The sequence below is a fragment of the Podarcis erhardii genome (assembly GCF_964252035.2).
Source record: "Podarcis erhardii genome assembly, chromosome: 1".
In the NCBI taxonomy this organism is placed as follows: domain Eukaryota; kingdom Metazoa; phylum Chordata; class Lepidosauria; order Squamata; family Lacertidae; genus Podarcis; species Podarcis erhardii.
This window is the reverse complement of record NC_138497.1, coordinates 30656534-30680027: the sequence shown is the minus strand read 5'-3', so window position 1 is coordinate 30680027 and position 23494 is coordinate 30656534. Positions and strand designations below refer to the sequence as shown.

The 23494-nt window shown below is 44.3% G+C and overlaps 1 protein-coding gene across 8 annotated transcripts in view; it reads right to left on the bottom strand.

Moving 5' to 3' along the window:
• LOC309344552 (uncharacterized protein) overlaps nt 1–23494 on the bottom strand; it is a 131242-nt gene that overhangs the window by 41772 nt on the left and 65976 nt on the right. The window contains exon 3 of one of the 8 annotated variants that reach the window (XM_081867052.1): nt 19143–19743. The exons of the other annotated variants lie outside the window; for them this stretch is intronic. Coding sequence (XP_081723178.1) covers nt 19673–19743 — 71 coding nt within the window. The 3' untranslated portion in view covers nt 19143–19672. Of the gene's footprint in view, nt 1–19142; nt 19744–23494 lie in introns of those variants that run through there. 8 annotated transcript variants of the gene reach the window in all.

Sequence of the window (23494 nt, the reverse complement as noted above, 5' to 3'; positions counted from 1 at the left end):
AGCAGTGAACAGCGGGTTTTGTGGCGGGGCAAAAAATCCAGCCTCTTGGACCCATGACATGTTGTCATGGGACAAACAAATGTGTAGATGAGGCCACAGTTGTACAGAGTTCTTCCCCCCCTTGTGCTGCTAAGTGCTATGGAGAATATAGAGCTTTTTTCCTGGCAGTTCAACCACACATCTAGGCTTTCTGCAGCAATTGCGACTAGCTCCATAGGGAAATGTTCCGAGGGGACTGCACCATTTCCTGGGTCTCTGATTTCTTTTGGGCCTTATTCATGGATACAGCTGAAGAAAAGCTAAATAAATCAGAAAAGTAGCCACGTAGCATTTACACATGGAGAGAATCACTATTGCCTGTAAATGTCTCTCCTTAGCAGTTAAGGGGCTTCCACTCAAAGCAGAAGGATTACAGAGTCTGTGCTAAGGGCTGCATCTTGCAACGATTGATAAGGCAGCTCTCTTCTCTCCTGTGCAGGAAGACCGGTAGGCATTGGTAAGAAGGGGTTAAGAGGATGTGGGGGGGGGAGGAACGCCATCACCTCCCCCCAGCGAGCGAAGGGTGGTCCTTTAAAGGACTCCGGGGGGCGTGGCCCTGTCCGAAGCCTATGGAGGTGAGGGCCAAAGGCACGCCCCAGAGCGGTGACCTGGGGGAGCTCCTAGTCGACGTGCCTTGGCAGGAGACTCCCCCGATATAAGTGTGGGAATGTTCTGGGGTGCAGGAGAGGATATATTGACTAATTATATCCTTATCCAACTTGTACTAACAAGTTCCCAAAATATCAGCAGAGTTTACAGACATTCCCCTTTAAGTTCGCAACGGTAACGCTTGCACAGGTTCGCTAGAACCTCTATAATAATTACTCTGGTAATTTCCCCTTTGTTCCCTCTTAAAATACAAGACACGACACAGTCTTTATAAAAGTATAAAAGAGTTTACTCACGTTCTGTTCACAATATGATCCCAGAAGGTAGGCAGGCTTAAAAAGGTTACATGCAGTTAGAATCTATCTTGTAGAAAGATAGTACTGTCCTCTCTTGGCTGGGAGCCAAGAGGGCATGTTGCTCCTTCAGAAGATGAAGATGGCAGAGAGGCAAGAGGCAAGAGAGAGAGTGGCTGCCTGCCCTGTGCTTTTATCATTACCTGCACAGGTGAGGCCACACCCACCTCTGGTCACATGCGGAGGAAGTCCGTCCCCAGGAAGTTTACCTGCTTGCTGGACAGACATCCCTCCCCATGTTCTAACATGTACACTCTAGGAATGTTGTCATTGACTGCTCCTGTGTTTACATCCCACATACCCCTTCTCAGGCAATACAACATACACAAAACATAAACAACTTTATTCAACCACCCAGAGTCCCAGCTTGACACGTAGATTCTGGAAACTCTCTCTTGGTAGGGGTTTCGTCAGGATGTCAGCAGTCATCTCTTGGGTGCTGCAGTAGGATAGTTCCACAAGTCCATCCTGGATCATCTGGCGTATGTAGTGGTATTTAACCCCAATGTGTTTTGTTCTGGCCAGGAACTTCTCACTCTGCGTCAGCTTCAGGCAACTTTGATTGTCCTCTAGCAAGCTGACAGGCCCTTTTCTCACCAACCCAAAGTCCTTTATGAGTTGATCAAGCCAGGCGATCTCTCTGCAGGCTTCTGTTGCTGCAACGTATTCTGATTCTGTGGAAGATAATGCTACACAGCTCTGTTTATAACTGCCCCATGAAACAGGTCCATCACCAAACATGAAAACATGACCACTTGTTGATTTATAATCAGCATTATCCCCAGCCCAATCCGCATCAGTATACCCAACCAACTTAGGGTCTCTGACGGCTGGTAACCTTAATTTACAATTCATGGTACCCTTCAAATATCGCACCACCCTCTTTACACCTGCCCAATCATGCTCAGTGGGAGAATTCACTTTTCTGCTAAGAATCCCCACAGCATTTGCTAAGTCAGGTCTACATGTGGTAACTAAATACAAAAGTTTACCAATCGCCGACCTGTAGTCATTGTTGTCTGGCAACTGCTTCGAATCCTCCTGATTCTTCAGGAAGTCAGTAGCCATCGGTGTAGCAACTGGATGTGCGTCTTGCATCTGCATGTGCTCAATCAGCTCGTGGATCTTCTGTCTTTGGCTGAGAAGAAATGAGCCGTCCTCTTCTCTTTCCACCTGGATCCCGAGGTAGTACTGGACATCTCCTAGCTCCTTGACCTCCACCTCTTTGCTAAGGTGTTTTACTATCTGTGTATAGTCTTTCTCACTTGCTGTGGCAATAATCAGGTCATCAACAAATGCTAAGATATATGAGAATTGTCCATTATTTGACTTACTGTACAAGCACTTGTCAGCGTCGCCTTGCTTGTACCCAAGTTGCGTCAGCATTTTATGCAACTTCTGGTTCCAGGCTCTAGCAGCCTGTTTAAGTCCATAAAGTCCTTTCTGCAGTTTGCACACTAAATGTGCCTCATGTGGTTTCACAAAACCTTTGGGCTGTTTCATATAAATTTCTTCAGAAATCTGCCCATGTAGAAAAGCGGTAGCAATGTCTATGTGTTTCACTCTCATTTTCTTGGAGGCTGCAATGCTTAAAAGCATTCTTACGCTGCTGTACCTCACGGTTGGTGCAAAAACTTCATCATAGTCTTCACCAAAACGCTGTGAAAATCCCTGTGCTACAAGTCTAGCTTTGTAGCGCTGCACTTCTCCTTCTGACCCCTTCTTAACCTTGAAAACCCATTTACTGCCAATGGCCTTCTTACCGGGAGGCAGCTCAGTGAGTGTCCACGTCTTGTTCTGATGCAGTGCATCCATCTCCTCCTGTGCGGCCTTCCTCCAGAGACTGGCTTCTGCAGCTGGCATCTCCTGTATCTCTTCCCAAGTGGAAGGTTCCTGTGGAAACGCCGACCCTGCAAAGTAGGACAACCGTAATGGTGGGACACCTTTGTTGGTTCTGGACGAGCGTCTGACCTCTGGTTCTGGGACCGCATCAGCTTCCTCATCCTCCTCCAACGCAGGCATGTCCCCATCTGAGTCCTCATCTTCGTCTCTGGTGCCGCCAGGGTTCTGGTCCTCTGTGTCGCCTGTAGGGGGTGCTGTAACACTCGAAGGCAGATTAGTACTTTGTGGGGTCTCAAAAGGGAAATATACAAGTTCTTGAGTCCTTTCTGACTCATCAGAAGAATCCACAACAGTGTTCTTAGTGTCTACTTTTCCATATTCATCAAAATAAACCGCATGGTATGCATTTGTCTTACCAGTTTGTAAGTCCATAATTCTATATCCTTTGCCTCCAGAGGCGTATCCCACCAGGATACCTGCTTTTGCCCTGGAGTCAAGCTTGTGTCTGTGTTCCTTGGGCACGTGGAAATAACACGGACTTCCAAACACACGTATGTGCGACAGATTGGGAGCTTTCCCATGCCAAAGTTCAAATGGTGTGCGCTCTGCACCTTTAGTTGGCAGTCTATTCTGCAAATAGACCGATGTGTACACTCCTTCGGCCCACAGCTTCTGTGGCAAACATGCATCCTTTAGCATGCACCTTGTCATGTCCATAATGGACCTAAACTTTCTCTCAGCTATGGCATTCTGCTGTGGTGTGTAAGGAATTGTGGTTACATGTGCAATTCCTTCCTTGGCCAGGAGAGCCTGCATTTCATTTGAGCAGTACTCACCTCCATTGTCGCTCATTAGCACAGCTGGAGCTCTTTGGAATTTATTCTTGACCATGGCAATGTATTCCTGGAGCTTGTCCACTGTCTCACTCTTCTCTTTGAGGAAATACACAACACAAAATCTTGAAAAGTCATCCAGAAATATTAAAATATATCTATTCTTTCCCAGTGAGGGAACACTCATGGGTCCACATATGTCAGTGTGCACTATGTCAAGCACTTTGTTGCTTCTTTGTTCTGCACAACGTGGAAATGAAGGTTTTACAGCCTTCTCAGTAATACAGCTTATGCACTTTGCTGGAGCTTTGTCGCTCTGCTTTACCTGCAAACCTCTTACAAGATCTCTTTTCTGTAGATCCAGAATGACGTTGGTGTCTCTATGTCCAAGCCTTCTGTGCCACAGGTCCAGATCTGCTTCATCCTTCTGGCTGGAATGTGCCACTTTTGCAGACTGATTCTCTGAAAGATCAAGCTCATATACACCATTGATTAGCTTTGCTTGAGCAAACACTTTGCCATTTCCAGTCACCTTGCATTCTCCATTTCCAAATGTGATCTGGAAACCTTTCTTGTCCAGTGTGGACACGCTGATTAAATTGCAGCTCAGCTCTGGTACATACAAAACTCTAGAGATTGTGTTCTCAATGCATTCATTGTTTATATTGCATTTCAGACTCATGGAACCTGCACCTTTTGCTTTAACAATGTTCCCATCTGCAATTTCAATTTCAGATCCTTCTTCATCATTTATCTCATTAAAATAGTCCTTTTTATATGAAAAATGTGAGCTGGCACCTGAATCAATTATCCATTTATTACGTCTATTCTCACGATTCTGGACAGTTAAATTCCTTTCTTGCAGTAGCCATGTGCATTCACATTTCCCCTTCTTTTCTCCTTTTGGCTGAAAGGGGTGGGGTTTCTTGGCTTTAGGAGCCCTGCAATTCTTTGCAATGTGTCCTTCTTTGTTACAATTGAAACAAATCACTTTCTTAGGCATCTCTTTGGACTTTGTAAATTGCCTAGATGCATAACTACTGTCTTTGCTTCTAGCATTTCTCACTGGAGATTCAGCTCTATCTCTGCATTCTTCTTTTAAATAACCAATCAAGTCTTTAAAAGTCAGACCTTGTCTATGATCCATCAAACTTACAAATGCGCTAAAGCGTGGTCCAAGTGATGATAACAAAAATGCTATCTTTGTATCTTCATCAAAAGCTTTGGGAGTCAAATCAATTCTTTGAATAATCTCAGTAAACTTGTTGATGTGCTCTGTGAATTCCTCTTTTGAATTCATCCTCACTCTGGTTAATTTACACACCAAGTTTCTGAAGCAGTTTATGCTAGATTCTCCATACACGCGCTCAATATCTCTTAAGATTTGAGATGCATCATCTGTACTATTTATTAATGATAGCTGCTCATCACGAAGTCCACTCAAAATTATGTGTCTAGCTTCGCTGTTCATGCGTTTCCAAGCACTTATCTTGGCTAAAGCTTCCTCAGACGATCCCGTAGGTTGAGGGTTTAAAGCTTCCAAAATGTGCTTATAATCTAAACATGCTATCAAGCGCTGCTTCCAGTGTATGAAATTGTGTTCATTCAGCACAGGCATTCCTAGCTTTGCATCACTATCAAAAGCTGCTCTAGCCATCTTAAAATCCAAAAATTTGAAAATTCTTCAAAATTTCAAAATTTCTCAAAATTTTAAAATCAAAATCTCAAAATTCTTCACTGCCTTGGGTCACTGTGAACTCTGAGGGAAGGGGGGGGGTTGCTTAATCCCCACTGCACAATGGAACAAAGGACCATGTGCTTACCAGGAAGTTAACTCAGAAAAATACTACTCAACTCAAAATCACAATCCAATGCAATCCTTCAAAAATACGCAGAAATATGCAATACTGGGCCCAATAACCCTTTGTGGGAATGTTCTGGGGTGCAGGAGAGGATATATTGACTAATTATATCCTTATCCAACTTGTACTAACAAGTTCCCAAAATATCAGCAGAGTTTACAGACATTCCCCTTTAAGTTCGCAACGGTAACGCTTGCACAGGTTCGCTAGAACCTCTATAATAATTACTCTGGTAATTTCCCCTTTGTTCCCTCTTAAAATACAAGACACGACACAGTCTTTATAAAAGTATAAAAGAGTTTACTCACGTTCTGTTCACAATATGATCCCAGAAGGTAGGCAGGCTTAAAAAGGTTACATGCAGTTAGAATCTATCTTGTAGAAAGATAGTACTGTCCTCTCTTGGCTGGGAGCCAAGAGGGCATGTTGCTCCTTCAGAAGATGAAGATGGCAGAGAGGCAAGAGGCAAGAGGCAAGAGAGAGAGTGGCTGCCTGCCCTGTGCTTTTATCATTACCTGCACAGGTGAGGCCACACCCACCTCTGGTCACATGCGGAGGAAGTCCGTCCCCAGGAAGTTTACCTGCTTGCTGGACAGACATCCCTCCCCATGTTCTAACATGTACACTCTAGGAATGTTGTCATTGACTGCTCCTGTGTTTACATCCCACAATAAGGTTATCCCTTCCCCGTGTCTCCAGCAAATGGGCTGGAGCCGGATAGTCGTTAGGACTAATGCCTAAGCCAATGCCTCTCATTCCTGAATTCAATAAAGTTGTGGCCTAATTCGCCCAATTAACCTTAAATTATGGTGTCTCGTGTCTTTATTTACCCTGGTGGGGGGCGGGAACTCGCCACACAAGGGCTGCATCTTGCAACAATTGATAAGGCAGCTCTCTTCTCTCCTGTGCAGGAAGACCTGTAGGCCCTGGATGCTTGTGAAGCTTTCGCATTTTCCCATGGGAGAGGCATAGAATTCCTGCAATGCAGGAATATGCAGCTGTCCCATGCGGGAATCGAACCGGCAACCTTGGCACTATCAGCACCACACTCTAAACAACTGAGCTATCCATGCAAGTTCCCCTTTAACAAAAAAGCAGTAGGAAGTGGAAGGGTAAACATTCTTCCAACATTCATTCTCCACCACTTCTCCAAGCAAGTGAAACAATCAGAAAAGGGATTGCCAGGTCATTGATGGCTATCCATGTTGACTATGCTGTGCTTCCATTGTCAGAGGCATGGATATTCAGAAGTGTCCACTGCTGGAAGCATCCCGGGGGAAAGTGCTCTTGTGCTTGTGTCCTGCTTGCTGGTTTCTGTTTACCACAGGAATCTGTTTGGCTTCTGTGAGAACAGGATGCTGGAACAAATGGGCCATCGGGCTGATGCAGCAGGCTTGTCTCATGTTCTTACGGTCAATGATGGAGAAAGGAGTATTGACAGGGAAGTCAAGGAGCGCAAGGGCAGTGCCAGATAGAACCTTCCCCTCAGCTCCTACAGCACTAAGCAGAAAGTAGAGCAGGGAAAGGACCTCTAGGAAAGACTACAAAAAGGTGTAGCACCACACTTGTTGATGGGGGCTGTGCCATCTTACCCAATTCTGCAGCGCTCTGTTTGAACTAACAGCAATTACCAAGGGGAATGGCACAGTCCTCCTGTGCTTTGCAGCTGTCAGGCTACCTCTTGTGTTTTTGTGATTTAATCTTTAATATAACCAAGAGCACGCCTTCGAACCTCGATGTGAAATGTCTCGACAGCCCCTGACTGCCTCTGCTAGGTCCCATGCTGTGCTTCTCAGATTGTTGATCCATAATGTTAAAAAATGTAGGTCTGCAAGAACTGGGCCCTGTTCCCGCTTCGGACTTTAAGGATGGACAAACAGGGAATGAAGGTCTCTAGGGGAGAAGTAATCAATGAAAAAAAGAAAGCAGAGCACAGTAGCCAGGTTGAACTGGGGCCGGGAAAGGCAAGCAAGAGAAGGCCAGGATCAGTGCAGAAGAGTCACGTCTAATAACACTGCAGCATGGATGGGTTTAAAGCCGTTCTGCCGTTTCCATAGAAACAGCATGTGTAAGAGCTGACTTTGAGAGGCTTCAGAAGGTGAAAAGCAAGGAGAGGCATACTCGCCTCATGGGGGCTTTGAATTACAGATAACTATGCCGTCCCCAGTTTAGACGTTCTCCCTGAACTGAAGCCAAGAGAGACCCCTGCCAGGACATCCTACATTTCCCTCAACATGGAAGACGGTCCCAGGGAGAAATGGTTCTCCTCTTTCGCCTCACATTGCGTGTCTTGGGTTTGCCATCTCGTTAAATGGAGAAAGCACTAGAAGAACACAGCCTTCTGTGGATGAGGAGAGGAAGCGGAGTCTGTTGAAAACAGCTTTCAGACTGTGACAGTAGAAAGCATTTCTCACCCTTTTCACTTTTCCCCTTGCTATCAGTATTTGTGCTTTCTGTATCCCTTCTTCCCAGGCTCTGCATAATTTTTCCCCACCTGCAGTCAGAAGTTCAATCAATCTTCTGCAGTACAATTTTATTATTTTGCAGACCTTGATGCTTGATCCAAAACCATGCTCCCTAATTGGAGAATGGCTGCATGCACACCACACATTTAAAGCGCATTGCTTCCTCCAAAGAATCGTGGAGCTATCGTTTAGGCCTTAGAGAATAATAATTCCTAGCACCCTTAATAAATCACAGGGCCTAGGATTCTTCAGGATGCTCTAAATCAGGGGTCAGCAACCTTTTTCAGCCATGGGCCGGTCCACCGTCCTTCAGACCATGTGGTGGGCCAGACTATATTTTGGAGGAGAAGAAAAAAAACGAATTCCTATGCCCCACAAATAACCCAGAGATGCATTTAAATAGAAGGACACATTCTACTCATGTAAAAACACGCTGATTCCTGGACCATCCGTGGGCCGGATTGAGAAGAAGAATGGGCCACATTAGGCCCCTTGGCCTTAGGTTGCCTACCCCTGCTCTAAATGTACACAGCCTCAGCGTGGTGAAGCACTTAATGTGCCAGACAAGCCCTGGGGAGACCTCGGTTCAAATCTGCATTCAGTCATCAAGCTTACCAGCTGAACTTAGGCTTGTTGTGATCTCTCAGCCTCACCTCCCTCACATGGTTGTTGTAAAATGTGTTGCCTTGAACCCTAACAGAAGGAAAACAGGATGTAAATAAGTTATCTCAGGTGTAATAATAAATAATCTCAGGTGTCATGGACTCATTAGCAGGGCTTTTTTTCCCCCCAGCCAGATCCGGCACCTCTTTTTATAGAAAAATAGCACTGCCTAGCTATGGTTTTTGAAGGTACTTCACACATTTGGCAATGGTGAATCTAACCTTCATCTAGAGAGTATGTGCTCAACTGAAATGATGCCAGAGACACACAACCATTCATAGCTACTTCATGAGTGCACCTATATGGTTTCATATATTTGTTGCATTCACAGTTGCATGTTTCAGTGGACACCTGAACATCTAATATGTATATCTTATATATATATGATGTTTGAAGCAGCCCTCAGTGGTGAAGAAAGAGCACTCTGCCCATACTTAGAGGCAATTTTCTCCAGCCATGTCACAAATGCAGAGAAAGGATTTTTAAAAAGTTCCAACATAATGCATGGAAGCAAAGGTTCAGCAGCCTAATAGCATCTTTTGAAACTGGTTCCTGAAGTGATGGTTTGTAATTTAGAGATTTCTCTTATCTGGAACACTGCTCAACCTTTTCTCAGAAATTAGTAATTCGTGAACATGCCCCAGGTCAGTGGGACTGTTGGAGCAGAGGTAGGACTGAGATTGCTGACTGATTCTGCAGATTAAAGTTGTGTTTTATGCCTGTCCTCAATCTGCGATTTATATTTACAGACCCAAATCGTTCCAATCCCAGGGCCTCTGATGAGCCCTGGTTCAGATTAAGCAGTGAAGCATCTTCTTCTGTTTTCCTATCTATAAACAGGGCTTGATGGAAGATAAGCCATTTTCTCCTGGTGTGAGTATAAAAAGAAGTTTCGTAAAACTGCATTATCTGTGTAAAATGAGGCTAGGTCTTTCTGAAAAAGCTGCTAGTGGAGGACTGAAATTTGCCTCTGTGGCCTCTTCCGGACACATCAAAAAAAGAAGATTGTTCTCAAATCATAAACTCTTCCGCCAGCCTAAAAACCTCTCCTTTAGGCCTGTGCTGATACAACTTACAGCAATAGCCTCCTTGGAAGCAAAAATAAAAAGACCCATCCCTGTATTGTCCTGGATCTTTACCTTTTTAACTGAAGGGAAGAGGAGGTCAACTTTACTTTTGAAGGATTTAAGAAAAAAACATTTAAAGGGGGAGAGATCAATGGGATGGAACATATTGAGCTTGCTGGATCAGGCCATCTAGTCAAGCATCTAGTCAAGCATCCTGTTCTCACAGTGGCCAACTAGAAGCCTGAGGGAAGCAGGATCTGAGTACAAGAGCCCTCTCCCCTCCTGAGGTTTCTAGCAACTGGTATTCAGAAGCATTACTGCTTCCCACCAGAGGTAAGAATGTGAATGAAATATTAGCAGGAGCAGGTAAGCCCTGCACAATCAATCACATGACGCAGCACACACACATCATTTGAATGGCAATGACCATCAAGTTTGGGGGTCCAGGCCCCCTCAAATATTTTATCGGGAGGGCAAATGGACCTCAGCCCCTTGGAGCTGGCTCCTATGCCTCTGACTGTTAGCTATGGGATGTATTAATATTACAGCAGTCAAGTACAACATTTTCCTCTTGCCTCAAATGGACACACAGGGGAATGTGGCTCCAGACAGGGAGGACTTCCTGTCATACCTGCGCTGGAGATTCCTCCCCCTGTGTGTGACCAGGTAGGTGGGCCCGACCCTAGCTGACCAGATAAAAGGGCTGGCCAGGCAAGTATCTCTCTCTTGGTCTCTTGACTCTCTTACTCTTACTTTTGGACTCTCCTGGCTCTTAGCCAGTACATGGCTCAACCTTCACATATGGTGGAGCCCACAAGCAGAGTCTGAGATTTAGCTCAGACTTATTCTCACTGTAGCTACAAGATAAAGCCTGCCTTCAGATTACTACTGTGAACTGAGTGTGAGTAAAACTTAATTCTTACTTTTAAAGAAGACCATGTGGCGTTGTTATTATTTTAAGAGGGAAATAAAGGGGAAACTTACCAGGAACAATCCAGACTGGATTGCTTCATAAAAGGATTCTAGCGAATCATCAACCTGCTCCCAATAAGTTGCAAAGGGAATGTGCTCTGCTGTTTACTCACTCGCATGATATTAGGAAGGATAATATCAAAACAATACATCCTCTCCTACCTTCTTTGACATTCCCACATTAGCTGCCCCTAGCACTTACCACTTTCTTAGCCCACATTTATATTGCACCAAGAGACCTTTGGAATGGTACTTTTCCATTTGCATGAGATGGGGAGATAGATGCACATTAAAAAGTAAGAAGGAATGTAAGAGAAAGCTTGAGAAGGAAACATACAAGCCATGCAACTTTTATCTTCAGGAACGTGGAAATGCATTAGACATCTGAGCTCAGCAAATCAAGGAAGCCCCATCCACATTTCATCTTTATATTCTGAACTGAAACTGCAGCAGACCAAAAGAGAGAGAGAGAGAGAGAGAGAGTCTGGAAAGATCGACAGTTAATTGGAAATGTTACATCTGCTTATATGCAGAAGGCATAAATATTTATACCCTGAAGTCTGGTTTTGGGGTTTGCTCCTAAGTAGTAAAGAGAGAATTATATCTTGAAGAAAGAATCCTCTTTCCTTTCCCCCTTTCTCTCCCCACCCCTTTAGTAAATGTGAGTAGTTTTTTTATTCCCTTAAATGGGAGCACTCTGCTCTGTCTCTTCCTTTTATTTATTCATTCCCGCTGACTTCAGTACGGAATTGCATAGACTGTATAGGTACCACAAAGACCAAATGCATTGGCTTCTCATTATGGAGTGAGAATGAGGGGAACAAGCCTGAAAGGAGCAAGTCTGCAAGGATTTGTGGGGGTAGGAATGGCTCAAAAATGCCTGCTGTTGTGCAAACTTTTTAAAAAGTCCATTTCCAGTCAGAATACAGGATGATCAGTGAAGATGTCAATGGACAATCTCAATGTTAAATGCAGCTTAGGGAAAACACTGGTAAACAAACAAGCAAAAATCCCCTGACATCTATGGCTGCTCCAAAAGGGCCTGTTTATTGAGCATTCAACCTGATTTGTTTGAAGAGAGATTAGACTATGGTGGCTACTTAATGTGCATTCATCCTGATTCGTTCGTGGGGAGATTTTCGACTACGGTGCATCAAAGCAAGTGTCAGCCCACATTTTGCAGTGCATTTTCCCTTCACTTTCCATATGGAAAAAATAAATCTGATCTTCTTGGGAAGAGGGGTTTGTTTCAAATCGGCTCTCCTTCTGCAACCTGAACTTGCTGGCTTGTAATTAAATTCCATCTTAAAAACAGGAACAATTGGTGGTGTTTGGCTTTGCAAAGATGCAAAGGAAATGAGCTCAGTTGGTTGGAGCATGATGCTGATAATGCCCAGGTTGCAGGTTCAGGGACAGCTTCATATTCCTCCATTGAAGGGGGTTGGACTTAAATGATCCTCAGGGTCCTTTCTAACTCTATGATTCTATAGGAAATTTCTTCAGCCTTTTGGGATATTTGATCACAGGTAGATATTTCTGAGAAAATATTAATGTGTGGTGAAATAGGCGAGAGTGTTCTTGGGTGTATTCTGCCTAGTTGCTTGATGTGTGGAGACCACCCTGTCGGCTAGGATTTCCATATCTTCATACAGCCAGGAGAGAAATGCATATCTTCTGGGAGAACTTTCATAATCTGTTAAAAACATACAGAGAAGAACAGCATGGCACCTGCCCCCTCATTAAAAACAGTCAGTTCCCCAAATCCTGTTGGAACAAGAAGGTCTTCCTTCACCTGCTGGCAGAAGGACAACAAGGAAGGAGTCACTCCAACTTCTCTAGGGATGGGGTTCCAAAGTCTGAGAGCAGCCCTCAAGAAGGCCTTCTCCTGCGTCCCCACCAATTTTGACAGCTTGTGATTGCCGTTCTTCATGAAATGGTTTCTCTCTTTGCTAACACCGTTGTTCTCTACCTTTGTACTTTTATACATCTAAGAATAATAAATATATAATTTAAGGAAGAAGATGGAGAAAGGTGACTGGTTTTACTCCCTTTACTAGTATGTCCCTGTTTGTGGCTCCCACGGCCATGCGCTTTGTATGTGAACAGGGCAGGGACACCCTGTTTCATCTCGTTTGGCTCCTGGCCCATTGCAAAGCCAGTGACTGGATAAGCCCACAAGTGAGCAAGGGGGAGACTGACGGTCCCAGCAAAAGCCCTGCCAAGAGGCCCAAGTTGTGGCAGGTACCCAGAGGCCACTGTGGACAGCTTGGCCACACACAAAAAAATCCCGATCTGCATCTGACTGACACACCTCTGAGGAGGTAGGATTGGCTTTTCGGAGGGGTAAGCAGCGGGAAATTACTTTCCAAGCATTCATAGTAATTTATGAAGGAAATTTCATTATGCTGTATAAGCAGTGTTGTGTGTTGGCTCTTCCCCACCCCCTCCTTCTGTTTTCTCCCCCTTTCCCCAATGCCCCAGGAATTGTGAACAAGATTTTATTTTTATTTTTGTCATAACAGATTTTCCTATGGGATTATTTCTTTGGCTCTCACTTTTCTTTCTGTTTCCACAGCAACTGCAGCTGGCTCATATGTGTAGTTGCCATGGCAACTCTGTAGTGTTGGAGATTTAGGAGGGTATGGTGTGTGCGTGTGGTTTTTTTTTAAAGGATGCAATGAAGTAAAAATTAGATTAGTATTCCATATGCTTCATGTGGAGCAAAACCTGTCTTGACTGTTGAAAACAACCAGATCCTTTCCCCCATTTCTCTCTTGCTTTTATCTCCCCAGCTAAAGCCAGACAATGGCTTCCTACAAAGAGATGAGCACAGGCAGAGGAACTGGATGTTGGCATTTTACCAAGCCTGCCAACTGCAAAGCACTTTTCAAAGCGCATTGTGGGAAGGAGCCAACCTTTTTGAAATGACAGGCACATGTTAGTCTGCAAGGTACTGGCTTCCTTAAGTTCATGGCTCCCTCTCCAATGAATAGGTAGAGGTGATTAAGCTCTTTGGATATTTTAATGACAGCTGAAGTGGAGCACAGTCTGCTTTCTGCACTCCTCAGCCCTGCTTTGCAGTTTTCCTGTGGTGGACGGATCTCTATAGGTCCAGGTATCTCATCTTAAGCACGAGAGCAAGTATTTCTTAGTACGCATGGATTTGTGCCATGTGTGCATTCAAGGTTGCGGACTCTCCTTCCTTGGAGGTTTTTAATCAGAGGTTGGATGGTCATCTGTTTGGGATGCTTTAAGCTGAGATTCCTGCATTTCAGGGGGCTGGACTGGATGACCGTTTGGGTCCCTTCCAACTCTACACTTCTATGATTCTAAGATCTTAGTACACGTACCTTCAAAAAGCGTCACCCAAAGAACTGCTCAAACATCACTTCCCAAGGGGAACTTGATGGCACAGCCAATGCAGCACTGCTGAACTCACCTCCTAGCAGCTGATGGGTGGTGACCTCAGCCCTGCCTTCTGCAGGGATCAATTTAATGATCAAGTTCCCCATGGGACACTGGCTGTGCAGCCAATCCAGCGACATCTCTACCTGCACCACACCTGACAGCACAAATGGGTATAGTTTTGGGGGGGAACTGCCACGCAAACCAAATAGGACCTGTGGTGACCCAGATTTGGCCCAGACTGGAGGTTTCCCACCCCTGATTTAAGATAATGATTTGCCACTGAACTGGACTAGACACTTCCAGTCTGAGATGGGCTGAATCTGGTATATCTCCCCAGCCTCCACCACATATGACTGCTGCCCCCCAGTGCCTGCAAATTCATCCACCAGTGGCTGCTGGGGGTGTGGCTCTTTCCCCCCATCTCCTGCTCTTCATCCCACCTGTAACTGGGACAGGATTTGCCCATCGGAGAAGATGGGCAAAGCACTCCCTGCCCCCATGCCATGCTCCACTGCAAGGGCTTTATGTTGTGGCCTGTGGGTGCTTCACCTAGAATTATCATAGAACTGTAGCATTGGAAGGGACCCTGAGGGTCATTCAAGTCCAACCCCTGCAATGCAGGAATCTCAACATACGGTCTCCCATCCACTTTGAAACCATACCAGACCCTGCTTAGCTTTGCAAACGTGCTCACAGTTTTACTGCTACACCACCGGGGTGGCATCAAACAAAGTCACCCCAGATGGGCTGCAAACCCACAATCCCTGGCTTAGGAGGCCAGTGCCTTATCCATTTTGTATAAATCTGGTGGGATAAGCAAATGGCGTTCAACTGGAAAGAGCAGTGCTGAGGACCAGCTGCCCATCTCATCTTATATGGGCCTCCTACCAGCCCATTCTGGCAGAGACCTTCACTAGTAGCAAGGGGGGGGGGCTAAATTAACCATGCCAAGAGGAGTATGTAAAGCATCTCTGTTGGCAGCAGCTGGCAGGGAAATGTGGGGCAACAGAGAAATCAAGTGATTGGCATAGAGAACATACAAAACTCAGCTTATTCTGGATTGGCCTGGCTCTGAATGATCCCTTCCAGAGAAGGACCTGCATGATGCACTGGGGAAAAACTGCATGAAAAGCTTTCCTTCTTCCTCAACTACTTTGCAAATTCTTTGTGCATTAATTCCCAGGTAGCGCACATCGATTCGCTGTCTGCAGGGTGCCTCCATTCTCTCTTCCTTGCATGTCAGATGCCAGCAAATTATTACTTCCGTCAGTAATGTGCCTCTTAACTCATGCGTCCTCCACTTCCCTGTATAGATTCCCATTGATCAATATCCTCTCATTAGCTCTCCTCCCAATTTTTCTCATAGCATTGGTAGGGAACTTTTTTCAGGCCAAGGGCAGCTGTCCATTTAAATTGATTTTTTTATTGGATTTTGAAAATTTTAACAAATTAAACTTCAACACAAATTTCCCTTAACGTTTCGACTTCCCACCCTTACCTCCATGATGTTTCTAGTCCAGGCAGAGACAAACTCGGCCCTCCAGCTGTTTTGGGACTACAACCCCCTTCATCCCTGACCACTGGTCCTGTTAGCTAGGGATGATGGGAATTGTAGTCCCAAAACATCTGGAGGACTGAGTTTGCCTGTGCCTGTTCTAGTCCCACCCTTTTTCTGCTGCATTATATGGCATATTTTTTATCTAATACATATTTCCTCTACTGTCATCTCCCCTCTGCTGCCCGTATTTCAAATCCTAACCACGACTTCACTTGACTATATCACTTTCTGAAGTAATCCAAAAAGGGTCCCCACTTTTCAGGGACGGCTCTCCGAGGCCATTTCCACCAGTGGGCAGGGCTAGAGGCAAAGTGGGTGGAGCAACAAATGTAAATTCCTCTCTTCTCCATCCACATAGGGAAGAGGTGTTATCAAGAGTTTGACACATTCCAGACAGGCAAAAACACCCGCAATATGAAGCAGGGTAGTACAAGCTATGGTCTGGGGAGAGGGTGTGTGTCCTGCAGCTAGTTCCAAGGGTCAGATAGGGAGGCCTTGACAGCCGCATTTGACCCTGCGAGCTCTGAGGTTACCCACCCCTGGGTTGCCAGCTTTCTACTGCTCCGGCTCCTGTGCTTTTAACAGTAACAAGACATGCAATAATTTAGCAGGCAAAGCTTTCCCCGTCGTGTTATCTCTCCACCAGAAAACAAATCCGCTTAATTTGCTTAAAGCAGAGGAACAGCACCAGCAAAGCGAAGTTGGCAGCCCCGACAATATGAATCCTCCGAAAGAAGCTTGCCTGCATAGTACTCATGCTCTCTCATGCTCAGACATGGGCACTTTTGATCCCTGCTGAGTTTGAGTCTATGAAGAGGAGACAACAAGCCTACAGGTCTACAGCTGCAAAGGTAGGCACCAAGGTAAGCGGAGGACTGCAGCTATTTCAGGCATCCATCTTGCAGCAAGCAACACAGGCCTTATCCTGATCCCGTCCTCCTGCTATGTGAGAGGGATGAACGCTGTGGTTCAGGGCACAGCAATTAAAGAGATAACAGCTGTAGCACATTGCCCAGGAAGGCAGTTTACCTGGAGTTTTATCCCACTGATCATCACTGCATCTATAGTTCCCATTTTCACTGAATCTATAGCATCCAATTTATGTGGGGGTTTTTTAATATATAATAATAAAAAATAGACTTGTAATGTTTTTTAAATCCCCATTTATTTTCTCCATCCCTGTTTTTGGATTGTGGAGGGTAAGAGCAAATGGAAAGGAACGAGACAGTTGTTTTCTGCCAGTGTTTGACACCTTTATTAGCTAGGTTATAGCATGCTTCTCATAGACAGAAGATTTACACGATGGAATGCAGCCATTGTGCCTTCCCCATCCATGCAGCAACCGACAAGTATATTTCTGTCTCCGCCGCGTCTGCTGCAGTGTCACTGGCTCCCCCCCTTTTTTCCTGCCTGTATTTAAAAGTGCATTTGTGCAATACATCTCTACAATAAACTGTACTTTTTACAGTCTGACCTTTCCTATCAGATTGGGCCCGATAGATGAACCAAATGGAGAGAATTATTTGGATGCAGGCAGGCTGGTTTATGGAGGGGTGGGTGGTGGGGGTTTCAGCAGAGAGCTCTGGTTTTTATAGGTTTGCTCCTAGACCTGATCACCATTTATTTCAGCAGAGAACTTGGAGGACTAGACAGAGTATTCTTTGGGGAGGGAAACCAACCAACAGCTGCTTTTCTTCTTCTCATACTTTATCCTCTTCATAACTTTATATCCACTGTCAATCCACCTCTCTTTGGCCCATTTCCTGGTTTATTCCTGTTTCCTTCTTTGAAAATACTGTAAGGTTGCATACACGCTAACCCGTTTGTATGCGCAAAAGTATAGTTTTTCCTCAATCCAGAATCATTTGTGTTCCTCTTCAACATGCTGCTTTCAATCTAGATTGATTCTAGATCCTGCCATCCACGAGAGTGGCTGCGGCTACTTGAAAACCCTCTGCTTGATTAAGATAGCTGCACCTTTTTCTCCCTGCACATGCCTTAAGTGAATAAAAAAGGAAGTGGCGATTGCGATCTTGGTATATGCCCAACCATAGCATCATTTGACAGGTGTGGACACACTGCTGGATAGTGTGGAATCAAACTGTAAGGACATTTTTAAGTTTGGAATGAAACTAGTTTCTCAATCAGAACTTTGGCAGAAAATATGCCATAGATCTAGATTTTGTGTGTGGACTGTTGGAAAAAACAAGTACTCTGTTTTCATTGATTCCAGAATAAAATGTTGCATGTCCGCAGCCTAAGCCAATGTTTGTTAAGCAACCAGATGAGCTCTCCTCCTTCTGTCAAAAAATCCTTTATATCTTGACATCTATGCTATTGGCTCAGTCAGCCCCATCATCTTATAAAGTGATGGATTATATTTCTCACTGTTCTAATATAGCAGTAAATGAAAGATTCACACTCACACACTCACACCATGCAACATCTCCTAATGTTCTCTGGGAAAATCTCATAGTTATGCCTGAACAGGAGTGCTTAAGTTCTATAGCTAGTAAACTACGGCTTTGGGGAAATCTGACAGACCCAATACCCATCAATGCTCCAAAGAATATGTGAAACAAGGATAAGTAAAAACAAGAGGAAGGTAGGCAGAAGCTACCCAAGAAAAAGCAATGGGAGCAATTCAGCTATTCAGTACACCAACTGATCAAAATAAGGAAAGGAATAATAACCTTAAAAACTCAACAAAATAAGAATTATTTGAGCAGAGGATGCCAGGTACAATGAAGCTGCACTCTCTCGAGTCAGGAGGGGTCTCCATCCCTGATTTATTGATTCATTAGCACCCACCCTGCTAGCTCAAAATATACTTCTTCAGAGGATATTCTTATGGCATAGAGACATCAGCAAAGCCAAGGTATAAGTGGTGCACATGGCAAAAGTCCTGTGTCACAAAACACTTCATCCTCACATCAGCTTTGTGAGATAAGCTGAGAAAGGATGAGTAGCTCAAAGTCATACAATGACCTTCATGGCTGAGCAGAAATTTGAAGTCAGGTCTGCTTGTTCCAAATCAAGCATTCTCTCCCCTAAGCCAGACTGGCTGATGGTGTGTGTGTGCATTTATTGTCTCTCCAAAATTGCTGTGTGCCCCATTAAGGAAAATACATGAGTATGCATACATCTTCCCCAATGAAACAGCTTTGGAGAGGTGTGATCTCTGCCAAAAGAGCACGGCATGGGGAAGAAAGCTAAACCCCCTATCCTTCCAGCTGTGTGCTCCATATTCAAGTTTCCTCCGCAACGGCTTTTTAAGTCATTTAAGCCTCAGGTTCTCCAGCTGTGGCCCATAGACCATGTGTGGCCTGCAAGTTCCATTTAGGTGATCTGCAGAAAGGTTGAGGTTCAGTCATGTTTATCTGCACTCAGCCCTGCTAAGCCTAACAAAAAGGCAGGCATATCCGTTACACTAGAGAGGCAAGTCCATTATTATTAAAATATGAGTGGGGGTTGTTGTTTTTAAGTTTATTAAGTCATCCACCAAGACCGCCACCAATTTTCAAGTGATCTACAAAAAAGTTTGAGAAGCACTAAGAAACCAAAGACCCAATCAACGTTCCTCGGCATCTCTACTAGTTTGGCCCAATATGGTTTTTCTCTTTTGCAGTAAGCCATAAAGTGCTGTATTGTGAATGGAGTACATTTGGGGACAATTGTCCTCATTCCCCTAACCTGTTTCAGTGGATGCATCTGGGGTGGTTCACCTATGCACTTACATCACTTGATTTCTCACCACACATTTACACAACACGTGAGGACGCACAGCTGAATGTGTGAATGGCCTCGAGTGAAATGGGTTCAAGGCAATATGTATGTGATGGTGCGTTCACATATGCAAACCAGCACTTGATGCTAACAGCCACCAAGCAATGAGCTTGATTGTGTGAACCAGTCATAACTCACGGCTCTGACACAAATTATTTCTCTGCCTCAGGACGAAACTAATGTTCTGTGCTATGGGCTGGATTGTTAATCAAGTCTCATCCTCCGAAGGTGACAGAACAGACTTCTTCACCCTCCTTCCGTCTCTCCTTGATTTCACATTGAGAAGCTGCAAGCAGAAGACGCGACAGTGTGACAATCTACTTGATCCAAATACTGCTCTGCATTATTCATGCATTTCTTTCCCATTGCTCACATTTTTGTTAGCCTTCATTCAGCCAAAAGCATGTTGAATGTTTCCCTGTTTTAGATGTTCTAATCTCTTCTGGGTCCCCCCCCCCCACTTGCAGAAATGAGGTGTGCATTTGTGAAGGATCCTTCTATAACAGCTAATTCTCCCCTCCTTTACACCCCTTCCTAAACAATATATGTGCATAATCTCTTTACATAAGAAAGAATCAGTAAGGAAGAGCAATAAGGTAGGAGAGAGCCACGCCTACTTTTGCTACCCTGCACAATTTAAGCCAAATCCCAAACAGACAGAGTCAGTACACCGTATAACATTTGTCCTTCATGGGACAGCTCTTGGAAGATGAATGCCCACGGATACATACACTAAAATATTTCACTGGCGTGGATCCACTTCAGTACTATTGCTCAGGCACATGGTTTATTTTTAATTTATTTTTAAAAAAATTATATATTTTTTAAAAAAAACCAAACACATGATACTGTCTGCCAAGAGGGCTTTGCCTTCTTTGTTCCCTCCGCAGCCTACAACTGCCTGCCTCCACCCCCGGCCAAAAAAAAGCAATGTATAGGTTCCCCCTTATTTTTTTGGTTTGCTTTGTAATCTCTACTCTTGGCAGTTATTTTGTAGGAAACAGAAAGCGTTGTCAGTCTGCACCTTCTTCCTCGCTCTCCTTTCTCTTATTAAATTCTAAAGCCCCATGGGCACTCAGACGTGCTTGGCTTCTATCTTCATCACTCAAGCAGTGATACTGCACTGCAGGGATGGGGAGGCAGCGGCAAGAATCCCTGGAGGGACTCAACTGCTCATCAGAAGGACTGGTATCTAGGCAACCAGCCTCCCCTGCCTGAGACAAGCAGAAACAGCTGGGAGCTTTGAAAACTAGGAGAAGCTACTGTAAAATGAGCAAGAAGGGAGGAGGGTGGAGAGAGAGATAGAGGTTGGCTGCCTTCTTGTAGGCATAACATTTGCCCAGCTACAGATGGCCGCCATGGCCAAACTTCAAACGGCCACTTTTTAGCTCTGAACCATGCACTGAACTCAAGGCTGCTCCAATTAAATTGGTCTTGCCGATACACCCGGCAAGTGGTGGTGACTGGAGCTGATGGGATTTGTAGTCTAAAAACACCTGGAGGGCACCAGGTTGTGGAAGGCTGATTTCAATGTCAGGAAAGGGGTCTGGCCATGAACCAGGAATAACGCTCCCAAGCATAGGAGCAAAATTGATAGGCATTGCCATTCAAATGGTGTGCATCTTGTGATTGATTATGTGGGGCAGGGCTTACCTGCCCCCTTCCCCAATATTTTATTCAAGATGCCACCCTGCTTCCAAGTACACTTACCTGTAGGATAAATGCATGAGGTTTAAATTCCACATGTAAGAGAAATAACGAGCAACTCAAACATTCGTAGCTAGGGGGGAATGAACTCCTTTTCCTCTCGCTAGCAACCAGGAGTCCTCCTCAAAGGGCAGTCCTGATCAGAGGTTGGTGTTTCCAGACAGACCTGAGTTTGCAGGCAACAGCAGAAGTGAATTTCTGTGAATGAATCCTTATTTGGAGCACACTTCTAATGGAAAGGCATTCATGCTGAGGCTTTCTGAGTAAAAAAAAACAACCCTTCTGCTTATCATAGGAAGTACATACTTGGATAGAAAAGATTCTTAGTCCAGCTAACTCAAGTAGTTGGAGAAACAAAGGCAGCCATGCTTGCTGTTTTGTCCTCAGGAGAGAGATCGCGATCCCAGATGACCTCGCCTTGAGGTCCGAAGGGAGAAGTGGGAGTTGCAACCTCAGAATTCCATTCCGCATCAAAGAAAAGAAGATCACCCAGTTCAAAAGGACAGTGACAGTTTAGGAAGCTGAAAGTCTCCTGCTTTGTCTGTTTTCACCCCATTCAAAGCCTCTTATCTCAGCAAGCTGAGTTGTACCCCACTTCCAACACTCCCAGCATCTGTTTATTTCTCTCTTTAAAAAATCAGTTCCTCCCCTTGGAGAGGAGGGAATCAAAACACACAATTCATTTGGCCATCAAAAATCACTCCCATGTATATAAACCATTAACTTCCTGGCCAAGCCAGGAAGCAAATTGTATGTACGACACACACATGTACCCATTGCATCTTCAGCGGCACCTAAGCCACTTGTAAGAGTGATCTCATGTTGGGGGGGGGGAGGAAGGGGAGAAGCAGGTTCTTGAATTGAGTTGTCTGTCATACGCCTCCCCTTGTTGTGTTATCCCGTATGATCTTTGCCACAAACACACAAGCTGTAACACGATTCAATTATATTTTTTCCAATATTTCTTTACAAAGAACTGAAACCTAAACAAAAGAATAGCAAGTGTTTTCTATTACAGTTGATTTTAATTATAAGAGTTTTAGCAGATTAGTCTATGAACTGAATGTGCTTATGGGGGGAAGGGGACAATATTTCTGAAGCGAGATACTACCAAGGTATTTCCTTTTTCTTTTTGGATGATGCACATATGTGTTCCATAGCTGGCATAATCTTATAAGAGGCAGCCCTCCCCTGTGTGTGAGAGAAGGGAGAATGCCTCCTAGGAAGGTGCAGATTTTATGAGTGCTTGTATTAGACAAATAATAACCACAACATTTGAACTATTGCTATCAAGTGTTCTGAACACTCCGTGTGCATTATTAAGCAGTAACCCTCGTAAAAACCCTGCAACGCGCATCAGTATTGTTATTTGCTTCTAGACAACCTGTTTATTGAACATTCATCCTGATTTGTTTGCACAAAGTTTCAGGGGACTTAGATGAAATCAGCTATTTACCAAGCATTCATCCTGTTTGCAGTTAATGGAGGGGCCGGGGAAACAACGGAGGAAGAATGAAATGTGGTTCTTGATGCACCTCCCCACACGACCATCAACTGTTTTGAAAACACCTGATGGAACTGCACTTAAGATTGCATCTCTGTCTTTCACATAAGCACAGCAAGAGCAGGAGAGAGGATTTATTAAAATCTATATGCCGCCCATCTGGCTGGGTTGCCCCAGCCACAGTAGGCAGTTCCCAACAAAAATAGTAAAAACACAATACAATAGGGTTCCCATACGCCCAGAATACTGCAGCCGCAGTAAAAATCTATTAGAACAAAAAAAACCCATGGTGGTTCTCCCCGTTAGAAGCATTATCTTTGAAAAAAATGGAATATGAGGGCTAATTGGCCGACATACAGAGAGCTGTTAACTGAAGGTAAAATTAAAAGACTTTGAGGAGATAAGAGAATTGGTAACAGTTTGGTTACAGTATCATCAATTAAATGATATTTTTATGACAGATAAAAAGGAAGGTTTTAGTTACGAATCATCAAATTTTCAAAAAGATGTTTTAGAAAATTATTGTCGAAAATGTGTAATTTGCTCATGGAGTGGCATACAAAAGATGAACAGGTTAAATCTGTAATGATACAATGGGCAAAAGACTTGGGACATAATATACAAATGGCAAAGTGGGAGAAGCTATGGAAAACAGAATTGAAATTCACGGCATGTTGTTCACTGAAAGTATATGAAAATGACGTATAGGTGGTATTTGACACCCGTCAAGTTAGCAAAAATATACAGAACAAGTTCAAATATTTGCTGGAAATGTAAAGAAAAAGAAGGTACCTTTTATCATGTGTGGTGGACGTTTAAAGTAACG